This window comes from Lontra canadensis, unplaced genomic scaffold (assembly GCF_010015895.1).
Source record: "Lontra canadensis isolate GAN:19392208 unplaced genomic scaffold, GSC_riverotter_1.0 scaffold154, whole genome shotgun sequence".
In the NCBI taxonomy this organism is placed as follows: Eukaryota; Metazoa; Chordata; class Mammalia; order Carnivora; family Mustelidae; genus Lontra; species Lontra canadensis.
This window is the reverse complement of record NW_022631148.1, coordinates 2,576,223-2,596,542: the sequence shown is the minus strand read 5'-3', so window position 1 is coordinate 2,596,542 and position 20,320 is coordinate 2,576,223. Positions and strand designations below refer to the sequence as shown.

At 34.2% G+C, this 20,320-nt stretch overlaps 1 protein-coding gene across 1 annotated transcript; it reads right to left on the bottom strand.

Moving 5' to 3' along the window:
* Positions 1-16,790: 16,790 nt before the first annotated feature.
* On the bottom strand, positions 16,791-17,723 carry LOC116859360 (olfactory receptor 4C16-like). The gene has a single exon (XM_032844591.1). The coding sequence runs from the start codon at positions 17,721-17,723 to the stop codon at positions 16,791-16,793; it is 933 nt and encodes a 310-aa protein (XP_032700482.1).
* Positions 17,724-20,320: the final 2,597 nt, after the last annotated feature.

The window sequence follows — 20,320 nt, the reverse complement described above, 5'->3', positions numbered from 1 at the left end:
TACAGTCATATTCTATTTTTTCATCCTATTTACCCTATTTACCCTTTTTTTGGTATATATATATATATATATATATATATATATATATTTCCTTTCTTTAAAATTTTGGGAGGTACTTTCTTATAACAGACCAAAATACATCCAAAATCTAGTATGTGGCTTTATTCTATTCACCAGCCTGATCATATATATATTTTTTTTTTCCTTTCTTTTCCCTGGTTATGTGTCTCTTCTGATTTGTTTGGTATATATTTTTCTGGGTCATTGTTACCCTTTTAACATTTTGTTCTTGCATTCATTTCTTCTTCTCTGGACAAAATGACAAAAGGGAAAAAAAATCTAAAAAAAAAAAAAAGAACACTAGGTGGTAGCAGCTGCCAGGGACCTAATCAATATACACATTAGTAACAGGTCAGAACTAGAGTTCAGAATGATGATTATAAAGATAGTAGCTGGTCTTGAAAAAAGAATAGAAGATAGTAGAGAACTCCTTTCTGGAGGAAAAAAAAACCAAAAAAACAAAAACCTAAAATCTACCAAGTTGAAATAAAGAAGACTATTATTGAGGTGTAATAAAAAGTAGAGGCAGTCACTACTAAGATAAATGAGGCAGAAGAGAAAATTAATAATATAGAATACCCAATGATGAAGAATAAAGAAGCTGGAAAAAAGAGAGATAAACTATTAGTGGATCATGAGGGGAGAATTCAAAAGATAAGTGATACCATAAGGCAGAATTAGAATAATTGGGATCCCAAAAGAAGAAGAAAGAGAGAGAGGGGCAGAAGGTGTATTGGAGCAAATTATAGTGGAGAACTTACCTAATTTGGGGAAGGAAAAAGGCATCAAAATACAAGAGGGACAGAGAACTCCCCTCAAAATCAATAAAAATAGGTTAACACCCCATCATCTAAAAATAAAATTTACAAGTCTCAGAGACAAAGACAAAATCATGAAAGCAGCTTGGGACAAGAGGTCTGTTACCTACAATGGTAAAAATATTAGATTGACAGCAGACCTATCCACAGCAACCTGGAAGGCCAGAAAGTACTGGCATGTTATATTCAGAGCACTAAATGAGAAAGATATGCAGCCAATAATACTATATTGCTAGGCTGCCATTGAAAATACAAGGAGAAATAAGAAGCTTCCAGGACAAACAAAAGCTAAAATAATTTGCAAACATCAAACCAGACCTACAGGAAATATTGAAAGGGGTCCTCTAAGGAAAAAGACAGCCTAAAAGTAACATAGACCAGAAAGAAACAAAAAGACAGTATAAAGTAACAGTCACCTTACAAGCAATACAATGGCACTAAATTCATATCTTCCAATAGTTACCCTGAATGTAAATGGGCTAAATGTTCCAATCAAAAGTCACGGGTATCAGAATGGACAAAGAAACAAGACCCATCAATATGCTGTCTGCAAGAGACTCATTTTAGACCCAAAGACACCTCCAGATTTAAAGTGAGGGATGGAAAATAATTTACCATTCTAATGGACACCAAAATAAAGCTGGGATAGCAATCCTTATAGCAGACAAATTAGATTTTAAGCCAAAGAATATAATAAGAAATGAGGAAGGACACTATATCATACTTAAAGTGTCCATCCAACAAGATCTAACAATTTAAAATATCTATGCCCCAACATAGGATCAACCAATTATATAAGTCAATTAATAACAAAATCAAAGAAACAAATCAACAATAATACAATAATAGTAGGGACTTTAACACCCCCACACTGAAATGGACAGATCATCTAAGCAAAAGATCAACAAGGAAATAAAGGCCTTAAATGACACCCTGGACCAGATGGACAGAAGAGATATATTCAGAACATTCCATCCCAAAGCAACAGAATACACATTCTTCTCTAGTGCACATGCAACATTCTCCAGAATAGATCACATCCTGGGTCACAAATCAGTTTTCAACCTGTACCAAAAGATTCGGATCATTCCCTGCATATTTTCAGACCAAAATGCTTTGAAACTTGAACTCAATCACAAGAGGAAAGTTGGAAAGAACTCAAATAAAAGGAGGCTAAAGAGAATTGTACTAAAGAATGAATGGTCAACCAGGAAATTAAAGAAGAGTTAAATAAGATTATGGAAACAGATGAAAATGAAAACACAACTGTTCAAAATCTTTGGGATGCAGCAAGGGCAGTCCTACGAGGAAAGTATATGTCAATAAAAGACTTTCTCAAGAAAAGAGAAAGGTCTCAAATATAAAGCATAACCCTACATCTAAAGGAGCTGATAAAGAAGAGCAAATAAACCCTAAACCCAACAGGAGAAGAGAAATAATAAAGATCAGAGTAGAAATCAATGAAATAGAACCCAAAAGAACAGTAGAACAGATCAACAAAACTAGAGGCTGGTTTTTGAAAGAATTAATAAGATTGATAAGCCTCTGGCCAGACTTATCAAACAGAAAAGAGAAAGGACCCAAATAAATAAAATCATGAATGAAAGAGGAGAGATCACAACCAACACCATAGAAATACAAACAATTGTAAAAACATATGAACAACCATATGTCAGCAAATTAGACAATCTGGAAGAAACTGATGTGTTCCTAGTAATGTATAAACTACCAAAACTGAACCAGGAAGAAAGAGAAAACCTGAACAGACCCATAACTAGTAAGGAGATTGAAGCACTCATCAAAACTCTCCAAAGAAAAAGAGCCCAGGGCCAGACGACTTCCCAGGGGAATTCTACCAAACATTTAAAGAAGAATTAATACCTACTCTCCTGAAACTGTTCCCAAAAAAAAAAAGAAAAGAAAAGAAAGGAAAGGAAAACTTCCAAACTTATGAGGGCAGAATTACCTTGATCCAAAAACCAGACAAAGACCCCATCAAAAAGGAGAATTACAGACCAATATCTCTGATGACCATGGATGCAAATATTCTCACCAAAATATTGGCCAATAGTATCCAACAGTACATTAAAAGGATTATTCACCATGACCAAGTTGGATTTATTTCTGTGCTGCAAGATTGGTTCAACATCTGCAAATCAATCAATGTGATACAATACATTAATAAGGGAAAGAACAAAAACCATATGATACTTTCAATAGATGCTGAAAAAGCATTTGACAAAGAACAACATCTTTTCTTGATCGAAACTCTTCACAGTGTAGGGATAGATAGTATATGCCTCAATATCATAAAAGCCATCCATGAGAACCCACAGTGAATATCATTCTCAATGGGGAAAAACTGAGAGCTTTTCCCCTAAGGTCAGTAACATGGCAGAGATGTCCACTATCACCACTATTATTCAACACAGTACTACAAGTCCTAGCCTCAGCAATCAGACAACAAAAATAAATAAAAGGTATCCGAATTAGCAAAGAAATCAAACTCTCACTCTTTGCAGATGATATGATAGTTTATGTGGCATATCCAAAAGACTCCACCCCAAAACTGCTAGAACTCATACAAGAATAAAGTGTCAAGACATAAAATTAATGCACAGAAATCAGTTGCATTTCTATAAAACAAGATAGAAGAGAAATTAAAGAGTTGATCCCATTTACAATTGTACCCAAAACCATAAGATACCTAGGAATAAACCTAACCAAAGAGGCAAAGAATGTATACTCAGAAAGCTGCAGAATACTCGTGAAAGATATTGTAAAAGACACAAAGAAATGGATAAACGTTCCATGCTCATGGACTGGAAGAACAAATATTGTGAAAATCTCTATGCTACCTAAAGCTATCTACACATTTAATGCAATCCCTATCCAAACGCCATCAACTTTTTTTTTTTCCCCAAAGAAATGGAACAAATAATCCTAAAATTTGTATGGAACCAGAAAAGACCCTGAATATCCAGAGGAATCTTGAAAAAGAGAAAAAAAAAAAAAAGCTGGTAGCATCACAATTCCAGACTTCAAGCTCTATTGCAGAACTGTAATCATCAGGACAGTATGGTACCAGCAGAAAAACAGACACAGAGATCAGTGGAACAGAATAGAGAGCCCAGAAATGGACCCTCAACTCTAGGTCAACTAATCTTCAACAAAGCAGGAAAAAAGTCTCCAGTGGAAAATGACAGCCTCTTCAACAAATGATGTTGGGAAAATTGGACAGCTGCATGCAGAAGAATTAAACTGGATCATTTTCTTATACACAAGAATAGACTTAAAATGGATAAAAGACCTAAATGTGAAAGAGGAATCCATCAAAATCCTTGAGATCACAGGCAGCAACCTCTTTGACCTTAGCCAAAGCAAGTTCTTCTTGACATATTGCCAAAGGCAAGGGAAGCAAGGGCAAAAATGAGCTATCAAGACTTCATCAAGATCAAAACTTCTGCACAGCAAAGGAAATGGTCAAGAAAAAAAAATGCAACCAACAGAATGGGGGAAGATATTTGCAAATGGCATATCAAGTAAAGGGCTAGCATCCAAAATCTATAAAGAACTTATCAAACTCAATTCCCAAAGAACAAATAATCTAATCAAGAAATAGGCAAAAGACATGAACATACATTCTCCAAAGAAGACATCCAAATGGCCAACAGATACATGAAAAAGTGCTTAACATCACTCGTCATCAGGGAAATAAAAATCAAAACCACAGTGAGATACCATTCACACAAGTGAGAATGGTTAAAATTAACAAGTCCTAATGCTGGTGGGAATTCACGCTGGTGCAGCCACTCTGGAAAACAGTACGGAGGTTCCTCAAAAAGTTGAAATAGAGCTACCCCATGACTCAGCAATTGCACTGCTGGGTATTTACCCCAAAATACAAATGTAGTGATCTGAAGGGGCACATGCAATGCTGGGTCAAAACTCCAATATGTAAAGCAGCAATGTCCACAATAGTCAAACTAGGGAAAGAGCCTAGATGTCCACCAACAGATGAAGCAATAAAGAAGATGTGATTATATGTATATATATATATATATGTGTGTGTGTGTGTGTGTGTGTGTGTGTGTTAATCTGTGTATATATATATAGAATATAGAATGTATATATAGATATATATATATATCTTCTGTGTATATATATTTTTTTCTGTAAATATATATATTCACACATACACATAGACACACCATGGAATATTATGCAGCCATCAAAAATGAAATATTACCATTTACAACAACATGGATGGAATTAGAGGGTATTATACTAGATGAAATAAGTCAATCAGAGAGGGACAACTATCATATGATCGCACTTATTTGAGGAATTTGAGAAAGAAGACAGAGGATCATAAGGGAAGGTAGAAGAAAATGAAACAAGATGAAACCAGAGAGGGAGACAAACCTTAAGAGACTTTTGGTCTCAGGAAACAAACTAAGGTTTGCTGGAGTGGAAGGGGTTGGGAGGGATGAGATGTCTAGGTGATGGACATTGGGAGGGTATATGCTATGCTGTCAGACTGATGAATCATAAACCTGTACCCCTGAAACAAATCATTATATGTTAATTAAGAAAAGAATTAAAATGCAGAGTAGTTAAGCTAACTTTTTCAAGTAAGAACAAAGAGAATAGACATATCTCCCAGAATTGAAGTATATTATAAAGCTATAGTAATTAAAAAGCTGTAGGTAGAGTTACTTGGGTAGCTAAGTAGGTTAAACATCCCAGTCTTGATTTTGGCTCTCGTGTCATGATCTCAGGGTTGTGAGGTTGAGCCCAGTGTTGGGCTTCATACTCAGTGCAGATGCAGCTTGAGTTTCTCTCTTCTTCTTCCTCAGTCCCTCTTGCTCTTGTTCTCTCTCTCTTTCTCTCAAAAGTAAATCTTTTAAAACAAGGTTGTACATAAAGACAGATTGTTGGATTTGAAGACTGTATATATATATATATATATCCCCCCCCAGGGAATTCAAATTGATGTCAACTTTAGTAACTGATGTTAGGACCTTGAATCGCTTGCTGAAAACAATATACCTCACAAGGCACAAAAAATTATAATCCAGTTTGGGGAAGGTACAAATGTATCAAACAAAAATAAAAAATTTTGATATATAATTAGAATGGGTTTCTATCTTATGTAGGAGCATTATTTTAAGCAAAGCACAAAAAGTAAATTCAAAAAATCATTTAAAAAATCTATTTTAAAACCTTTTATACAACAAAATTTCACATAAACCAAACATTTTTAAAAGTGACAAATGGGAGTAAATATTTATAAACCCTGTGAATCAATCACATAAAGAAAAATAGTCCAATTTTCTACAAAGCAAAATATTTGACAAGACAATACACAGAAAGGAAGTCACAACTGTTTAAAGTGCATATCAAAATATTCAACCTCATTAGAATCAGGGAAATGCAGATTCAACAACAATGAAATACTATACTCCCACTCATCGACTTCATAAAAATAAAATTTAAAATACTTTCATTTAAAATTTTGATTAGTGACCAAGCAAAACTACCCCAGTAAGCATAAAAAAGGATATTCCTCACAGACTCAAATTTGGAAAATAGAAGTGATCTAAAACCTGAAAATAGAATGGAAATAAAGGGTGGTATGTTCTCATTATGGAAACTAAATAAATTTAAATGTTCAATCCCTAGGAGACATCTACCATGATACAAATCACTGAGACATATTTTATTGTGGAAAACATAATAAAGTGTATAAAAATAATCACAGTTTAATAAAATGCATGTTAAAAAAAAGATCACAGCTCCAGAATATCATGTAGTTTCTATGAGAAGCTAACAAATTAATAGAAAAAAAGTACAAAAGGAAAGATTTACTTCTCAGAAATAAAGGAGGTGAAGACCAAAGGGGATTTTAGCATTATTCAATATTTTAATTTCTTTATTAAATATATTATATTTCACTATTACTTCTATAATTAAAGTTAATTTTAAAACTCATTTTATTAAATGGCTTAAGGAGAGCATAAAATATAAGAAATGAAATGAAGTAGAATAAAAAGTGAACCTTTACTGGAATTAAGTAAACTTAGCACATCTAGTCATACTTTTATAATCCTGATAGGATTTAAAGAAATTTCAAGGTGATTGGTTAAATCTCTAGCTGTTATTACTGAGGACTCAAGTTCATAATATGCTCTTGTTCATGGTTCCTTGTTTTGCTGAACCAACTCTAGCTCTTATTTTCATTTTAACAGAAGGAAACAACAAAGCAACACAGATTGCTGAATACTAAGATATACTACACAAAAGGTTAACAACCTCCAATATATATGGCCTCAGTAGAAATGCCATCATTTTAAAATTTCTGATTACCTGCAATCCTCATTTTTGCTGCAACAAGTTCATTAAGAAAATCTACACCAGAAAGGGAGACCCTCTGAGCCTTGTTTTTTACCATCTGCAGAATAGTGATTAATAGTACTTATCATATAGGATTCTGGTGGGAATTGAATCAAAATTTTCATATAAAACATTTAGCTACAGGTATGTGCATATAATACATCATGGAATTAACTATGAACTCTTATAAATTTAAAATGTCTAATATTCTATAAATGCTTAATAGTTAATCGGACAAAGGGGGCTCTTAGAATCCATGAGTTTGACATGCCACTGAATATAGATTTCTACAGAAGTTATAATATTATTTTGACAACTAACCACTATTGAAAATCCCAAACTAATGACCAAGACTTGCAATAGGATATGGGATTTCCCATTTCACAGATGGAAGAACTGAAATCAAGAAAAAAATTATTCATAAAGACCTTTAATACCTAACAAAAGATAATCTCTCTCATTATTTAGAATAAGTGAATGAAACACTTCAACAAAATAATTATTTTATCCCTCTATGTTACTTAGGTCATTTTCTAGTTTTCTGCAGTTTTTTTTTTAACATTTTAATATATATCAGATCTATCTTTGCTAAAAAAATAGTCATCAGTTATATAATTTGAACTCTCTACCTGTGGTCACTGAAATTTTCCTCCATATAATCCATGTTCATTTCAAATATCAGGAATTATTGCTCAGTATTACAGACCTGTGGCACTGTGAGGCAAGAAATGGAGGTTCTTGTACTGGTCTGCCACTTCCTGACTAGGGAATTTAGGAAAAAGCTCCTCAAATCCATTGGTATGTATTTCCTCTTAAGAAAAATAAGGAATTGTAGTTTTCATGGATCCTTTCACTTACAAAGAACTATTTTTTTTTAAATCAAGTGATTTAGTAACTCATTTACAAGTTTTTCAAAATTATCAATTAATTTCCCATCATTCTCTTATCTTTATTCTCTTTATAACTTATTGCTTATCTTATTCAACCATTTGATTTTTTCCCAAACTTTTATTGTTATTTTTTTTTATCATTCCTTTACTTCCAAAGTAGAGTACACAACATTCCACATCTCTGAACCTCATAACCTGACAGCTAGAGAGTCCCATGTTTGAGACCAGGAATTCAAAGTAGCATTCCCATTTTTTCATTTTTTATTACAACAGTCCTTTTAAAGATGTTTTGCAAACTATTAAAATGTAAAATTGTTATATGAATTAGAAGCCTAAAAGTCAGAAAAGAAATTGTTACCAGGGAAATATATTTCATAAATTATATTTATGCAAAAAATTACTTTGTTAAACAAATGAATAAGGATGGATGATAGTATAGCTGCTCAAAGAGATCACATAGGCTCAAGCATGCAAGAATTGAAAAGGTAAGAATAAAGAAAATATAGAAAAGGAAAAAAATATATAAGAACTCACATTTTTAGTATCAGACAAATCCAATTAATATTGAAAGGGATATCCTTGTCTTCTTGAACTCATGACAACAAATTAAAAAAATCTTCAAAGTCGAAAGATAAATATATCTCTTAGGACAAAAAAAGTAATGGAAAAATTCCCATACCTTTGTATTTGAAATTTCCCATGCCTTTGTAGGCAGTTTTCAAATTATATTTAAAATGCAATGAATCACTGAATTCTACTCCTGAAACTAATATTACACTATATGTGAACTAACTGAAATATAAATAAAAACTTGAAATTAATAAAAATAAAAGAAAATAAATATGTCTTAAAAACTAACTGAATACTCAGAACCAGAATGAGAAGTATATCATAAAACTGGAAGGAAAATCTCAACTGCATCTCACCCTATCTATCTTGCCTTTTTTCCCCTTTGGTGCAATAATGAGCTTCAAGGTCTACTTCCCTAAATGTGCAGGGTTGGGGTCTCCTGGGGAAGCTACAGGGGAACAGTCAGGAGGAGTATATAAAGTCACTGGATGCAGGTGAGAACTGGACCTGCCAATGGAAATCCATATGGGAATTCTTGGTCAAAGCTAGTAAAAATAAACTCTGGTGATTTTAATTTGTTTTGCTTTGGTTTTTCAAATGTGCTTTTGAAAATATTTTTTTTTAGATTGTTTAAGATATAAAATATATGATGTTAAGTATCAAATACAATTTCCATGGTCAGTGATACAATTTTTAAAGTGGACTTATTCTTCTCTACACAAGGAATAAGCCCTAATGCACCCATTATATTTATTATAGGTCTTCTACTGCTTCCATTATCAAAGCTAATTAATTATTAATATTGAAGTTATTTGGCTTTTTTATAATGATAAAGGTCAAACTTTAATGTCCCCATTCTCACAGAGCTTATCCTCTTTATATCACCTTTATGAAACCTAATTCCATGCCCCAAATCGAAATACCTAATTTCACCAGATCATTTGACTTCCCTTTCATGGGTCATTTGAAGGTTTTTCATTTTGTTTTGGGGGTTTTGTGTGTCTTTTTAAATATTGGTGTTCTTCTCTCATTTTCTCAATAGACTGTTAACTCAATGAAAATAGGATCTATTGCTCTTCAGACTGTATTTAATAATTTAAATTTTGATCATGGCAAGTATAACAACAGTAAGTGAAAAATCATTACTATGTGCTAGTAATTATGCTAAGGACTTTAAAGGGATTTTAAAAGTTAATGCACATAATGACCCCATGAGATGATATTAATATTTCCACAGAGGCACAAAGAGATAATTGACAATATTCGGCAGGTAGTAACTAGTATAGTAGAATTCAACCTTGCTAAGATGCTTTACTGACCCTACAATGATTGTGACTAGTATTTCCACACTTTACACAGAGTAAGGCCTTAATAAGTGTGTCTGAATTTTTATTGAAATAATAAAATAATGTGCTGCATATTTCAAAATTACATATAAATTTTGAATTGTAGTACTTAGGATACATATTTTTATTTTCTAACTTATATAGTCCACTCATAGTAGAACTTCAATTGCACCAACAAAATAAATTACTAAGGTAATTTTTATAGTTTTGATTATTTGATGATGGCAAAGTAACATAAAATTTAAAAGATTTATTTTTTCATGCTTTATTATAATACAGTTATAATTCTGTTTCATTGCCTAATAATTTAATTTCTGTGCTTTTGATGTCAGAAATACTGCAAGGAGGACTATGTATATATGAATGGAAACAGGAAGATGGCTGAACGACGCACCATGCAACAGCGTCAAAATCTAATTAAATATGCAGCTTAAGCATTTAGTAGAAGAGGCAATTTTATGTGAGATGCATTTGCCAGATGTCCAGGATGATTCACGTTACCACCTCAGACACTGAAGCCAGAGAGTCTGACTTTAAATCCCAGGTGTACCTTTCATGGGCAATGTGACTTTGGTAAGACATTATCTCACTGGAATTTAGATTCTTTCCCTATAACTATAATTATTTTATCATACATCAGTAATATGTAATCAATATTAATATTATAATTAGTATTATTGCTATTATTCATTATTATTATTAGAAACTTTATGGCACAATTTACAAAGAAAACTTGGAAATATCTCCAGGACAAAGCATTTCAATCACAACCTTTAGACTGAAGTTATTGATGCTCAAGGACAAAATAAGACAACAGCTCAATGCACAAAACTCTGTGACACTGAAATATAAATTCTACACTCCAGGCTCTCATCTATGACATTGATGTGTTCATGAATGTAGACAGTTTGTTATAGCTGAACTGATTGTGTAAGCTACTTGATGAAGATCATACATTTAGTTGGATTCAAGGATTAAGTTAATATAAAATGTTACTTATATTTCCTCTAAGACTTGATTCCACACATAAGGGATTGTCCTATTTTCCACATGGATAACATTTCAAAGAGGATGCAAAAGTGGCATATTTAATAAGGATAGAACTATCCTCATTTTATACATATTGAGATATGCATTCTCTGGTTCTTGGGTTAAAGCTACGATTTTTTCAAAATTCCTTTCACACTGTGGTAGTCATAATTCCAAAATGTCCCTCAGGATTTCCTGCCCTAGTCCTGGGAATGGGAAATATGAAAATATAGCATATCTTAAATGTAGAATTACATGTCTAAAGGGATTTCAACAATGTAATTAAGGTTATTGGTATGTTAACTTTGAGTTATGTGTTTGATCGTATCTAATCCCACCAGCTCTCTAGAAGAAAAGAATTTTCCCTGACTGGTAACATAAGAGTAAGTAAGAGAGTTTCAAAGTACAATTAGACTAAAATGCACCATTCCTGGCTTTGAAGACAGAGGGGCCACATGCAAAGCACTCTGGGAGCTAGAGCTTACCCTCCCTACCCCTTCCCCTTTCTAGCTAGAAAATTTCTGGAGACAAGAGACTCCATCTTGATGTTCCATTCTCCTTTCTAAGGAATAAACTCTTGAACTGGGCCAAAACACTAACTGTTTTTTACAAGCAATTACTCAGAAAATCCAACAGAACAACTATCATTTAGACCAGAAAACTATTAATAAGAACTTCATGAGAACAGAAACATTAACTACTGCATACCAGGAATAGTTTTGCTTGACAGCATCAGTAGAATAATCAATAGAAATTAAAAGTGGGGTGCCTGGGTGGCTCAGTGGGTTAGGTGTCAAGACTCTTGATTTCAGCTTAGGTTATTATTTCAGCTTTGTGTCGAGTGTGGAGCCTGCTTGGGATTCTCTCCCTCCTTTCTCTGATCTGCCCCATCTCCCTGCCCTCTCTCTCAGAAAGAAAGAAAGAAGAAAAAAGAGAGAAGGAAAAGGTAATCAAAAAGCAATTGCATCTGTCAGTACCAAATGAAGGTTTTTGTTTTTTTTTTTCTCTCTCTCTCTCTTCTTTATCTAAATCATGTGATTTCTCCTTTCTTCTTTCTCTTAAAACAAACAAACAAACAAAAAACCTTGCTTTTCCTGTGTTATGCCCCAATAATGGGTCCGTGATTAAAGGAGCGAGACTGATATAAAGTGAAGGTCAAACAAAGCTTTATTTCACGCCAAGCATCAAGAATCTAACCGAACGTTTGGGAATGCACCTCTTACAAGAGAGGGTGACCCTTCTCTGTTTCATAGACTAGCTTTTGAGGGCAAAGGCCATGAGGCTGGGCCTGGCCACGCACAGGTGACCAATGAGATTGTAACACACACAGGAAACTCCACAGTGATGCTAGGTGACCAATTGAGTTACAATTTAACCTAGTAGACATTTGACCCAGCCTATTATACCTTGATTAAGATTGGCGCCATAAAGGCTCCCAAAGGGCGGGGGCGGGGGGTGCCCATACTCCGTGGTAGCTAGGGAGACAGTATGCAACCCCCACTGATTGATGTCTCCACCTAGCCTGACCCACCCTTGTATCTGGGCTTTGTTATTTGGAGCTGGTTTCTGGGACTTGTTTTTAAGTGAATCCCCTGGGGGAAGGGGAGCAGGGACAGTTTAAGGGTTAAACAACAAGGTTTTTGTTTAACCTCAATGAAAGCCTCTTGCTAAAATATAAAAATCTAAAATAGGTCCTTACACCCCGCATGAGCAGGACACTTTTCCTGGTTACACCAAAATCCATACTCTCCAAATTGTAGTTCTGAGACCCCCAAACAGAGGCCTGTGTTCTTTTTCAGTTTCTCCTCCTTTTCCCAGTTGAATGAAGGGACTTTGAAAAAAGAAGATTTATTACTCACAAGTCACAGAGTGTACATCACATGCCTGGGGCCACACAGTTTGATAACAAGTACAGAGAGACAGGGAGAGACAGAAAGAGCTCACCAATCTGAGGTTCTGCCTTTAATAGGTTCAAGAGTGGGGTACCCGGGATTTGGGGGTTCACTACTGGTGAATTTAAAACATAAAGTACAGGAAGAAAAACACAGAATCATACAAATGGTCAAAAGTCATTTGAAGTCATCCAGGGCTTTCCAAATGGTAGGGCAGCCTGACCCCTCACCTAGTTGTGTAGCTGACATTGTGTTCATTGCAGTTGAGAAGTCTTTGAAATGGATGATCCAGCCGTCAAAGGTTAATGTTAATACTTTACATTATAATAAAAAAAGCCAGGAATCCTGGGGTTCAGTCAATTAAGTGTCTGCCTTTGGTTCCTATGATGCTAGAATCCTGGAATCAGTCCCCCATCAGGCTCCCTGATCAGAGGGAAGTGTGCTTCTACCTCACAGGTAGAAGTGGCCCTATTTGTGAGCTCTTTCTCTCATAAATAAGTAAAATATTAAAAAAAAAAAAGAAGCCAATTGTCAGGCACTTACATTATGCCTAAATAGGATCAAATTTTGAGGTGCTGGGGATTAGGGCTCCAAAATATTCTTTTCTTGAGGGACACAAATTAACTTTTAACATAAAGTGTCAAGTCCTAGGTAAGTGTTTTATGTCAAAAGAGTCTATGTTCAGATATATGATTTTTTAACTGTAAAGGGTTTTTTTTTAATTATTACATGCAATAGTAGGCAAAATTATTTAAAGTACACTTTTACTAAGAGAAATTCCATGTTATTGTTTTTCACTATTAACCGATGTTGCCTTAGTTCATCCAAAGTTTGAATCAAAATTTATCTTCAGGATAGCCCTTTTAAAAAGAACATATTTTTTTCTTTAATTATTATGTGTAAATTTTTGGTACACAACATGTTGATTTGATATATTAATATATTGTAGTATGATTGTCATTAAAAAAATAAGAACTTGCAAGATGCATTGAGAACAATGTAGTATCAGTAATGGAAGTTATAACATTCTGCAATTCATGTGAAGTGTTTAACACTAGTATTAAAGATGTTTCTAAGAATTATAAGAAGCATAAAAATAAAAAATAATACATATATATATGTATATACTCTATGCTCAATCCTCATGTCATGTTGTCATGTCATGTTTTGATTCTTTCGTTTGAGCTTATTTTCTCTGAACGTTTTATGTGAAAATGGACATATTGATGACTTCCTGATGGGATACTTTTCTACCTAGAAACTTTGGGATTTAATTATTTCAAGCAATTACTTTAGAGCCCTCTGAATATGAACTGACTTTAAATTACATTCACTCCTAAACTAGCAAATACAAGAATAATACAGACTATGAGATTATGACAATACCTAAGATTTAAAAAAAATAAATGGACTAGCAATTGTTTCATACTTTTGGCAGCTCTCTCTTATACTACTTTTCCACAGATCTAACAAATAGTTCTGTGACTAAAGCAAACAGCATATTCAATGAGGCATCTGCAGAAAAATGTGGGTCTGCAGAAAAAGTTGATCAAGGTAGACCTCAACTCTAAACTTTTGTTTACCACACTAAAAACACCCCTACCATTAAGGATTCCCACAGGTCAAACTTGCACATTGTGGCCAACTGTAATCCTACAGTTCTTTCATGTATGACATGTTCTCCTAGAGCAAGGCTGGACTTTCCTGCTTGGCCTTCCTTGTGACTTGCACCTGGTTAGATATTTAGAAGCAGTGAAGGGTGTGGGAGGAATCTCAGGAAGAGACCAAATATCATTGTCTGACAACTTATTCAAATGAGATAATCACAAGGTACCTAGGCAAGGGAAGACTGTCGTTGCCCTGTTTCAAGGGAGAGGGAATTACTTATGACAACCACAAGGTTGCAAGTTCATCTGCGAGTTCATGGTTCTCTCTCTTACCCACACAAATATGTCTACTTTAGGTATCAGAGTCCTACACTTTCCCTATCTGAAATTAGATCAATTTCTATTAGCAACAGACATGGTTACGGCAACCACAGGAATTCCATTTCAGAAGCATACCCAGGAGACATTTTGAATATAGTGACTCTGGGGAGGTACCTAAATGAGATCAACATACTCCCTTTTTCATACATGCCTTGTCTTGAAATAAAAGAGGACTTCAACTAAAACTCTGCCAACTGAGATCTACTGAAGTGTGACCCTTGCAAGAGGAAAATCAGTAACTATGATCAATGATAAAGTGCTTGAGATGGATAAATTCTGAATCCAAAAAAAAAGTGATGTATATATGTCCCTAGAATCATGGCATTCCATTCCCACACAGAGAAAAAGATGATTTTTTTTTCTTTCCAAGCTAAGAAGTTCTTTTTTTTTTTTTTTAATTTTTATTTTAAGTAGCTTCCACACACAGCATGAGTCTCAAACTCATGACACTGAGATAAAGAGTCACATGCTTTACTAACTGAGCTAGCCAGGTGCACCTCAAGGTAAGATGTTCTACTGTTCCCAGTACAATAAAGTTAATACAAACTTAGCAATTTTGATATAATTTAGTAATTTATAAATAAAAAATATGTTCAAGAAAACAAAAATACTCATGTTAAATATTCTATATGGATAAAAATACAAATTAGAAAATAGATTAAAACTGAAAGATTCTTAGTGATCATGTAACTCAATACTGCAATATTGATGGATGGTGACAAAAGGTGATATCCCTATCCATTGCCAAAATGCAGACTTTATACAAATATCTTGTCTCTCTCAAGTTACCCTCTTTTCTAGATTCTATTAAAACTCACTAAGATAATTCATACATGTGATGTAACTATTTCTGTTTCAAGGCCAAAAAAAAAAGACTTTTTTGAGTTTTAACATTCTTTATCAGTTATTAAATTCAAATTCCCTTTCTCAACCATTGGTTGCTTCTGTGCCTTACTTATAGCCCATATGAATATATCTACTTAATTTGGGACATGTATGCTACAGTCATAATAACCCAAAAGTGCAAATAAATTATTATAATTTGTATGACCCAAGAAAAAAAATAATGTTTCCCCCAAATTAGAAGTGCTCATTGTAGAGCGAAAAGTTTTTACAAAAAGAATGCAAAGAGTACCACTCCAACTATCCACCTATCCAAGGTAAAAATATTCCTTCAGAAAGGTAAATACTTACACTATTTTCTGCCACTGTTCTAGAAGAATCTAAATAAATATGAGAAGAATTTGAAGTATGAACCCAAGAAATAAAAGGGAATTACCTAGCTAATAGACTGCCACTTAAAACATGAGGATTTTACAATCATTTGAAATTGGTGCTTTCTGCTCAGTCAACCAAGAACAACGAAGTTGAAGATCCATAATCAGACATGATGTGACTGAAGTGTCGCATAGAATAAAAAGGAAGTCATTTGAAGGAGGAAAAGCCTGTCAGGCTGTGGATATAAACATATAAAACATAACTTGTAAACAGAGAACATGAAAAGTCAATATCAAAAAGGGCAAGGAAAACACTAGATCAAAACCACAGTGATGCCACACAGCCAAGAGAGGCAGAGACACAACAGTGAACATCTAAGGCATGTGTCTTGACATGGCTGTTTGTACCTGGTGCTGTCCCTTCTGTACATGAAAATGACTCAACACTAATCAGTGTACATGTTCATTCTTGAAGGAATGAATTCTCTTGTCCTCTAATGATGTTAAACCACAATAAAAAGATAAGATTCTCAATGGGCTTCTAGGCAAATCTGAACTATGAAGAAAAAAATTGAAGCACCAATTCATCTTTTGTCATCTGAAATCAACTTTTTCCTCCATAACTTCCTCATGGCATCTTTCACCTCTGCATTCCTCAATGTGTAAATCAGAGGATTGATCAAAGGTGTTCCAAGTGTATAAAACACAGCTATCATCTTATCCATGGGGAAGGTGGTTGCAGGGCGTGTGTATATGAATATGCAAGGACCAAAGAAAAAGATGACCACAATGATGTGGGAAATGCAAGTGGAGAAGGCTTTTCTCCTCCCTTCAGCACTGTGGTTTCTCAGAGAATACAAGATGATAACATAGGAGCACATCAACATGACAAAACTCACTGTACAAATGGCCCCACTGTTGGACACCAAGAGTAAGTTGACTACATAGGTGTCTGCACAGGCAAGTTTCAACAAGGGCTGCAAGTCACAAAAATAGTGATCAATCACATTGGGACCACAGAATGGTAAACTCAAGGCAAGACCAATCTGAGCTAAAGAATGCACACAGGACCCCACCCAGGCTGTAGCCATCAGCACAGCACAGACCCTTTGACTCATGATGGTTGTGTAATGTAGGGGCTTACAGATGGCCACATAGCGGTCAGCAGCCATGAGGATAAGGATGAAAATCTCTAGGCAGCCAAAGAAATGGAATAAAAAGACTTGTATTATGCATTCATTGAAAGAGATAGTGGTCTTCCTCAAAAGGGCATCCACAATCATTCTAGGAGCTATGGTAGTACAGAAGCAGGTGTCAGATAAAGATAGATGGAAAAGGAAGAAGTACATTGGACTCCCAAGTGTCTGGCTGGTCTTGATAGTAGTAATAATCAGAAAGTTACCCAGCAACGTCCCCAAATAGAAAAGCAAAAAAGTGACAAACACAATTTTCTTCCTAACAGGATCCTGGGTCAACCCAAGCAGAATGAACTCAGTAACATTATTATTCAGTTGCATGATTTCTTCAATTAGGAGATGCTTGAGTATGAATTTGTTGATCTGCAAGAAATAAAGGAATTAATTCATGGTGGGATGTGTGATTTTATGGAATAATTTGAGCAAAATAAATATTCTTCATCATTAATATTTTAGGGGTGAGTTCCTACATGTCACTTCAATAGTTTATTCCTTCATTTATAATGGCCACTTCGTAATGCCATTATGAGTCTCAACAAACTTGTGAAAGTTGTATCTTCCTAGAATATACTTCAGATACAATCTTGTAGCATTTAAATGATTCTGATTAATTTTACCAATTCAATGAATATAAAGTAAAAGATTTGGCTCCATTTTATTATTAATGTCATTATTTTTGCATATGTAATATATCTTTGGACCCATGTTTTGATGGTGTGTCACTTGGCATTTTAGATATTTTGACTGCCTTTGCAGGCTCATGATACAAGTATAAAATCACACTCCATTTTATGTACAAAATCACACCCCCAAAAAGAAGAATGTCTTATTTTTGCATATATTTATCATCATATATTTTTATATATACTTATAGAAAATGTATATTTTTATAAATATGTAGTATGCCCTCTGTCACTGAATATTTGCTCCCAGCTATTAGAGCTTGAAAAGAGGAACAAGAAGTACTTCTAACTTCTAAATAATATACTTTTACCTTGAAACACCCTTATGATATTTAGTATTTGACATACACTAATGCAGATAAGAGCATGAATGTTCTTTGATAGTTGATAATATCTCAAATATCTGCATTTTTTTCTCCTTCCCATCTCTAGAAAACACTCCTTAATGGACACAAAATCCCTGAGGTTACATTTAAATGAAAGGGGGTATTATTATGCAATAGTTCATGTTTTTAGTAATCCAAATTTTAGCTTAAGCACTTTGGATCTGAGGTTATTTAGGGAGATGTCACCAGATAGTTCACGTAGGACCAAATCAATACTGTAATCTCCACCAGAGTTCTATTAGTCACGTAGTGAAAATTCCACTTCCTTATAACAGAACAAAGATTCAGAAGAGTGAGGTAGATATTGTTTTAGACAAGAATAGTAAATAATCAGAACTGGCTTCATTCAATTTGTTATCTATTCTGGTAAAGTCAGTGATCATTCATCTTTGAAATTTCACTCCTTTCAAATTCAAATTTGGAAAAAAAGATTACTGCAGACTTCACTTCCAGGAATAAAATCTTTTCTCTAAATCTTTTTTGTCAAAATGGTGTTGAAAGAGATACTACATGCAAGTAAAAATACAAACTGAAGTATAATTTAGAAGACTTACCAGATATTTAATCAACATTTTATCAATAGTATCTTTCCATCCTGGAATTTCATTTCTACCTACTTCAGTTATCTCAAAACTTCAGGACCCAAATTCCAAGAACTCTTTTCTGGAGGTCTTCAGTAATTATACTTTGATCAGCCATCAGAAAGGATGAATACCCAACTTTTGCATGAACATCGATGGAACTGGAGGAGATTGTGCCTAGTCAAATAAGTCAGGCAGAGAAAGTCAATTATCATATGGTTTCACTTGTGGAGCATAAGGAATAACACAGAGTACATTGGGAGATGAAGAGGAGAAGTGAATAGGGGGAAATTAGAGGTGAAGACAAACCATGAGAGACTGTGGACTCTGAGAAACAAACTGAGGGTTTTAGAGGGGAAAGGGATGGGGGGGTGAGACTGGTAGTGGGTATTAAGAAGGGCACATATTGCATGGAGCACTGGCTGTGGAGCATAATCAATGAATCTTGGAACACTGCACCAAAAACTAATGGTGTATTTTATGCTGACTAACATAACACAATTAAAAAAAAATAATTCTCACTCCTGTTCTCCAATGGCATCCTTTATAGTTCTTCTTATAACATTACATATCATGCTTAAATTCACTCATGTGAGTGCTTTCTTTAGCTTCCTTCTTGGAATAAGAATCTTTGAAAAGTATTTATTCTCGGGATTTTATTTTCCATAGTTCAAGCACCCATGCCTTGTACCATGTAAGTACTAAATGTTTTTTTAATTAGTTTTCTCAATTATCTCTTAAAATATATTTATCTGGTGGTTTTAGTAGTATTCTGATTACAAAACACATTCACATCATTAATGCCTTGTGGCTCTCTATCTATTATGTGTGGCAGACAGACAAACATTCTCCTAACTTATAAATCCAGGAAGTAGGCTGAGATCAATTTTAAACAATGTAATAAACATGGAGTAGAACATGTTGTATTCTGAAGAGCATCACATAACCATTTAAGATTCTGGGACACTGATATCCAAAAAATGATCTTCTTACATATTAGCATTTTCTACATGAATCTTTAACCCATAAAGAATTCAAGGAGTGCCTTGACATTTTTCACATCTTCTTGCAACCAAGGCATGTTTTTGTACATGTCTCTGTGGATGACCACATGTCCATTTTTTCCAAAGACATGTTAACACTTTCATCTGGTTCTCCAAGAAATATGACATACAAATGAGTTGCAATGACCTAGGGTCAAATAACCCTAGTATAATAACACATCTTTTAATAAGTATTGCACTTACCTCAACTTTTCAAACAAGTGT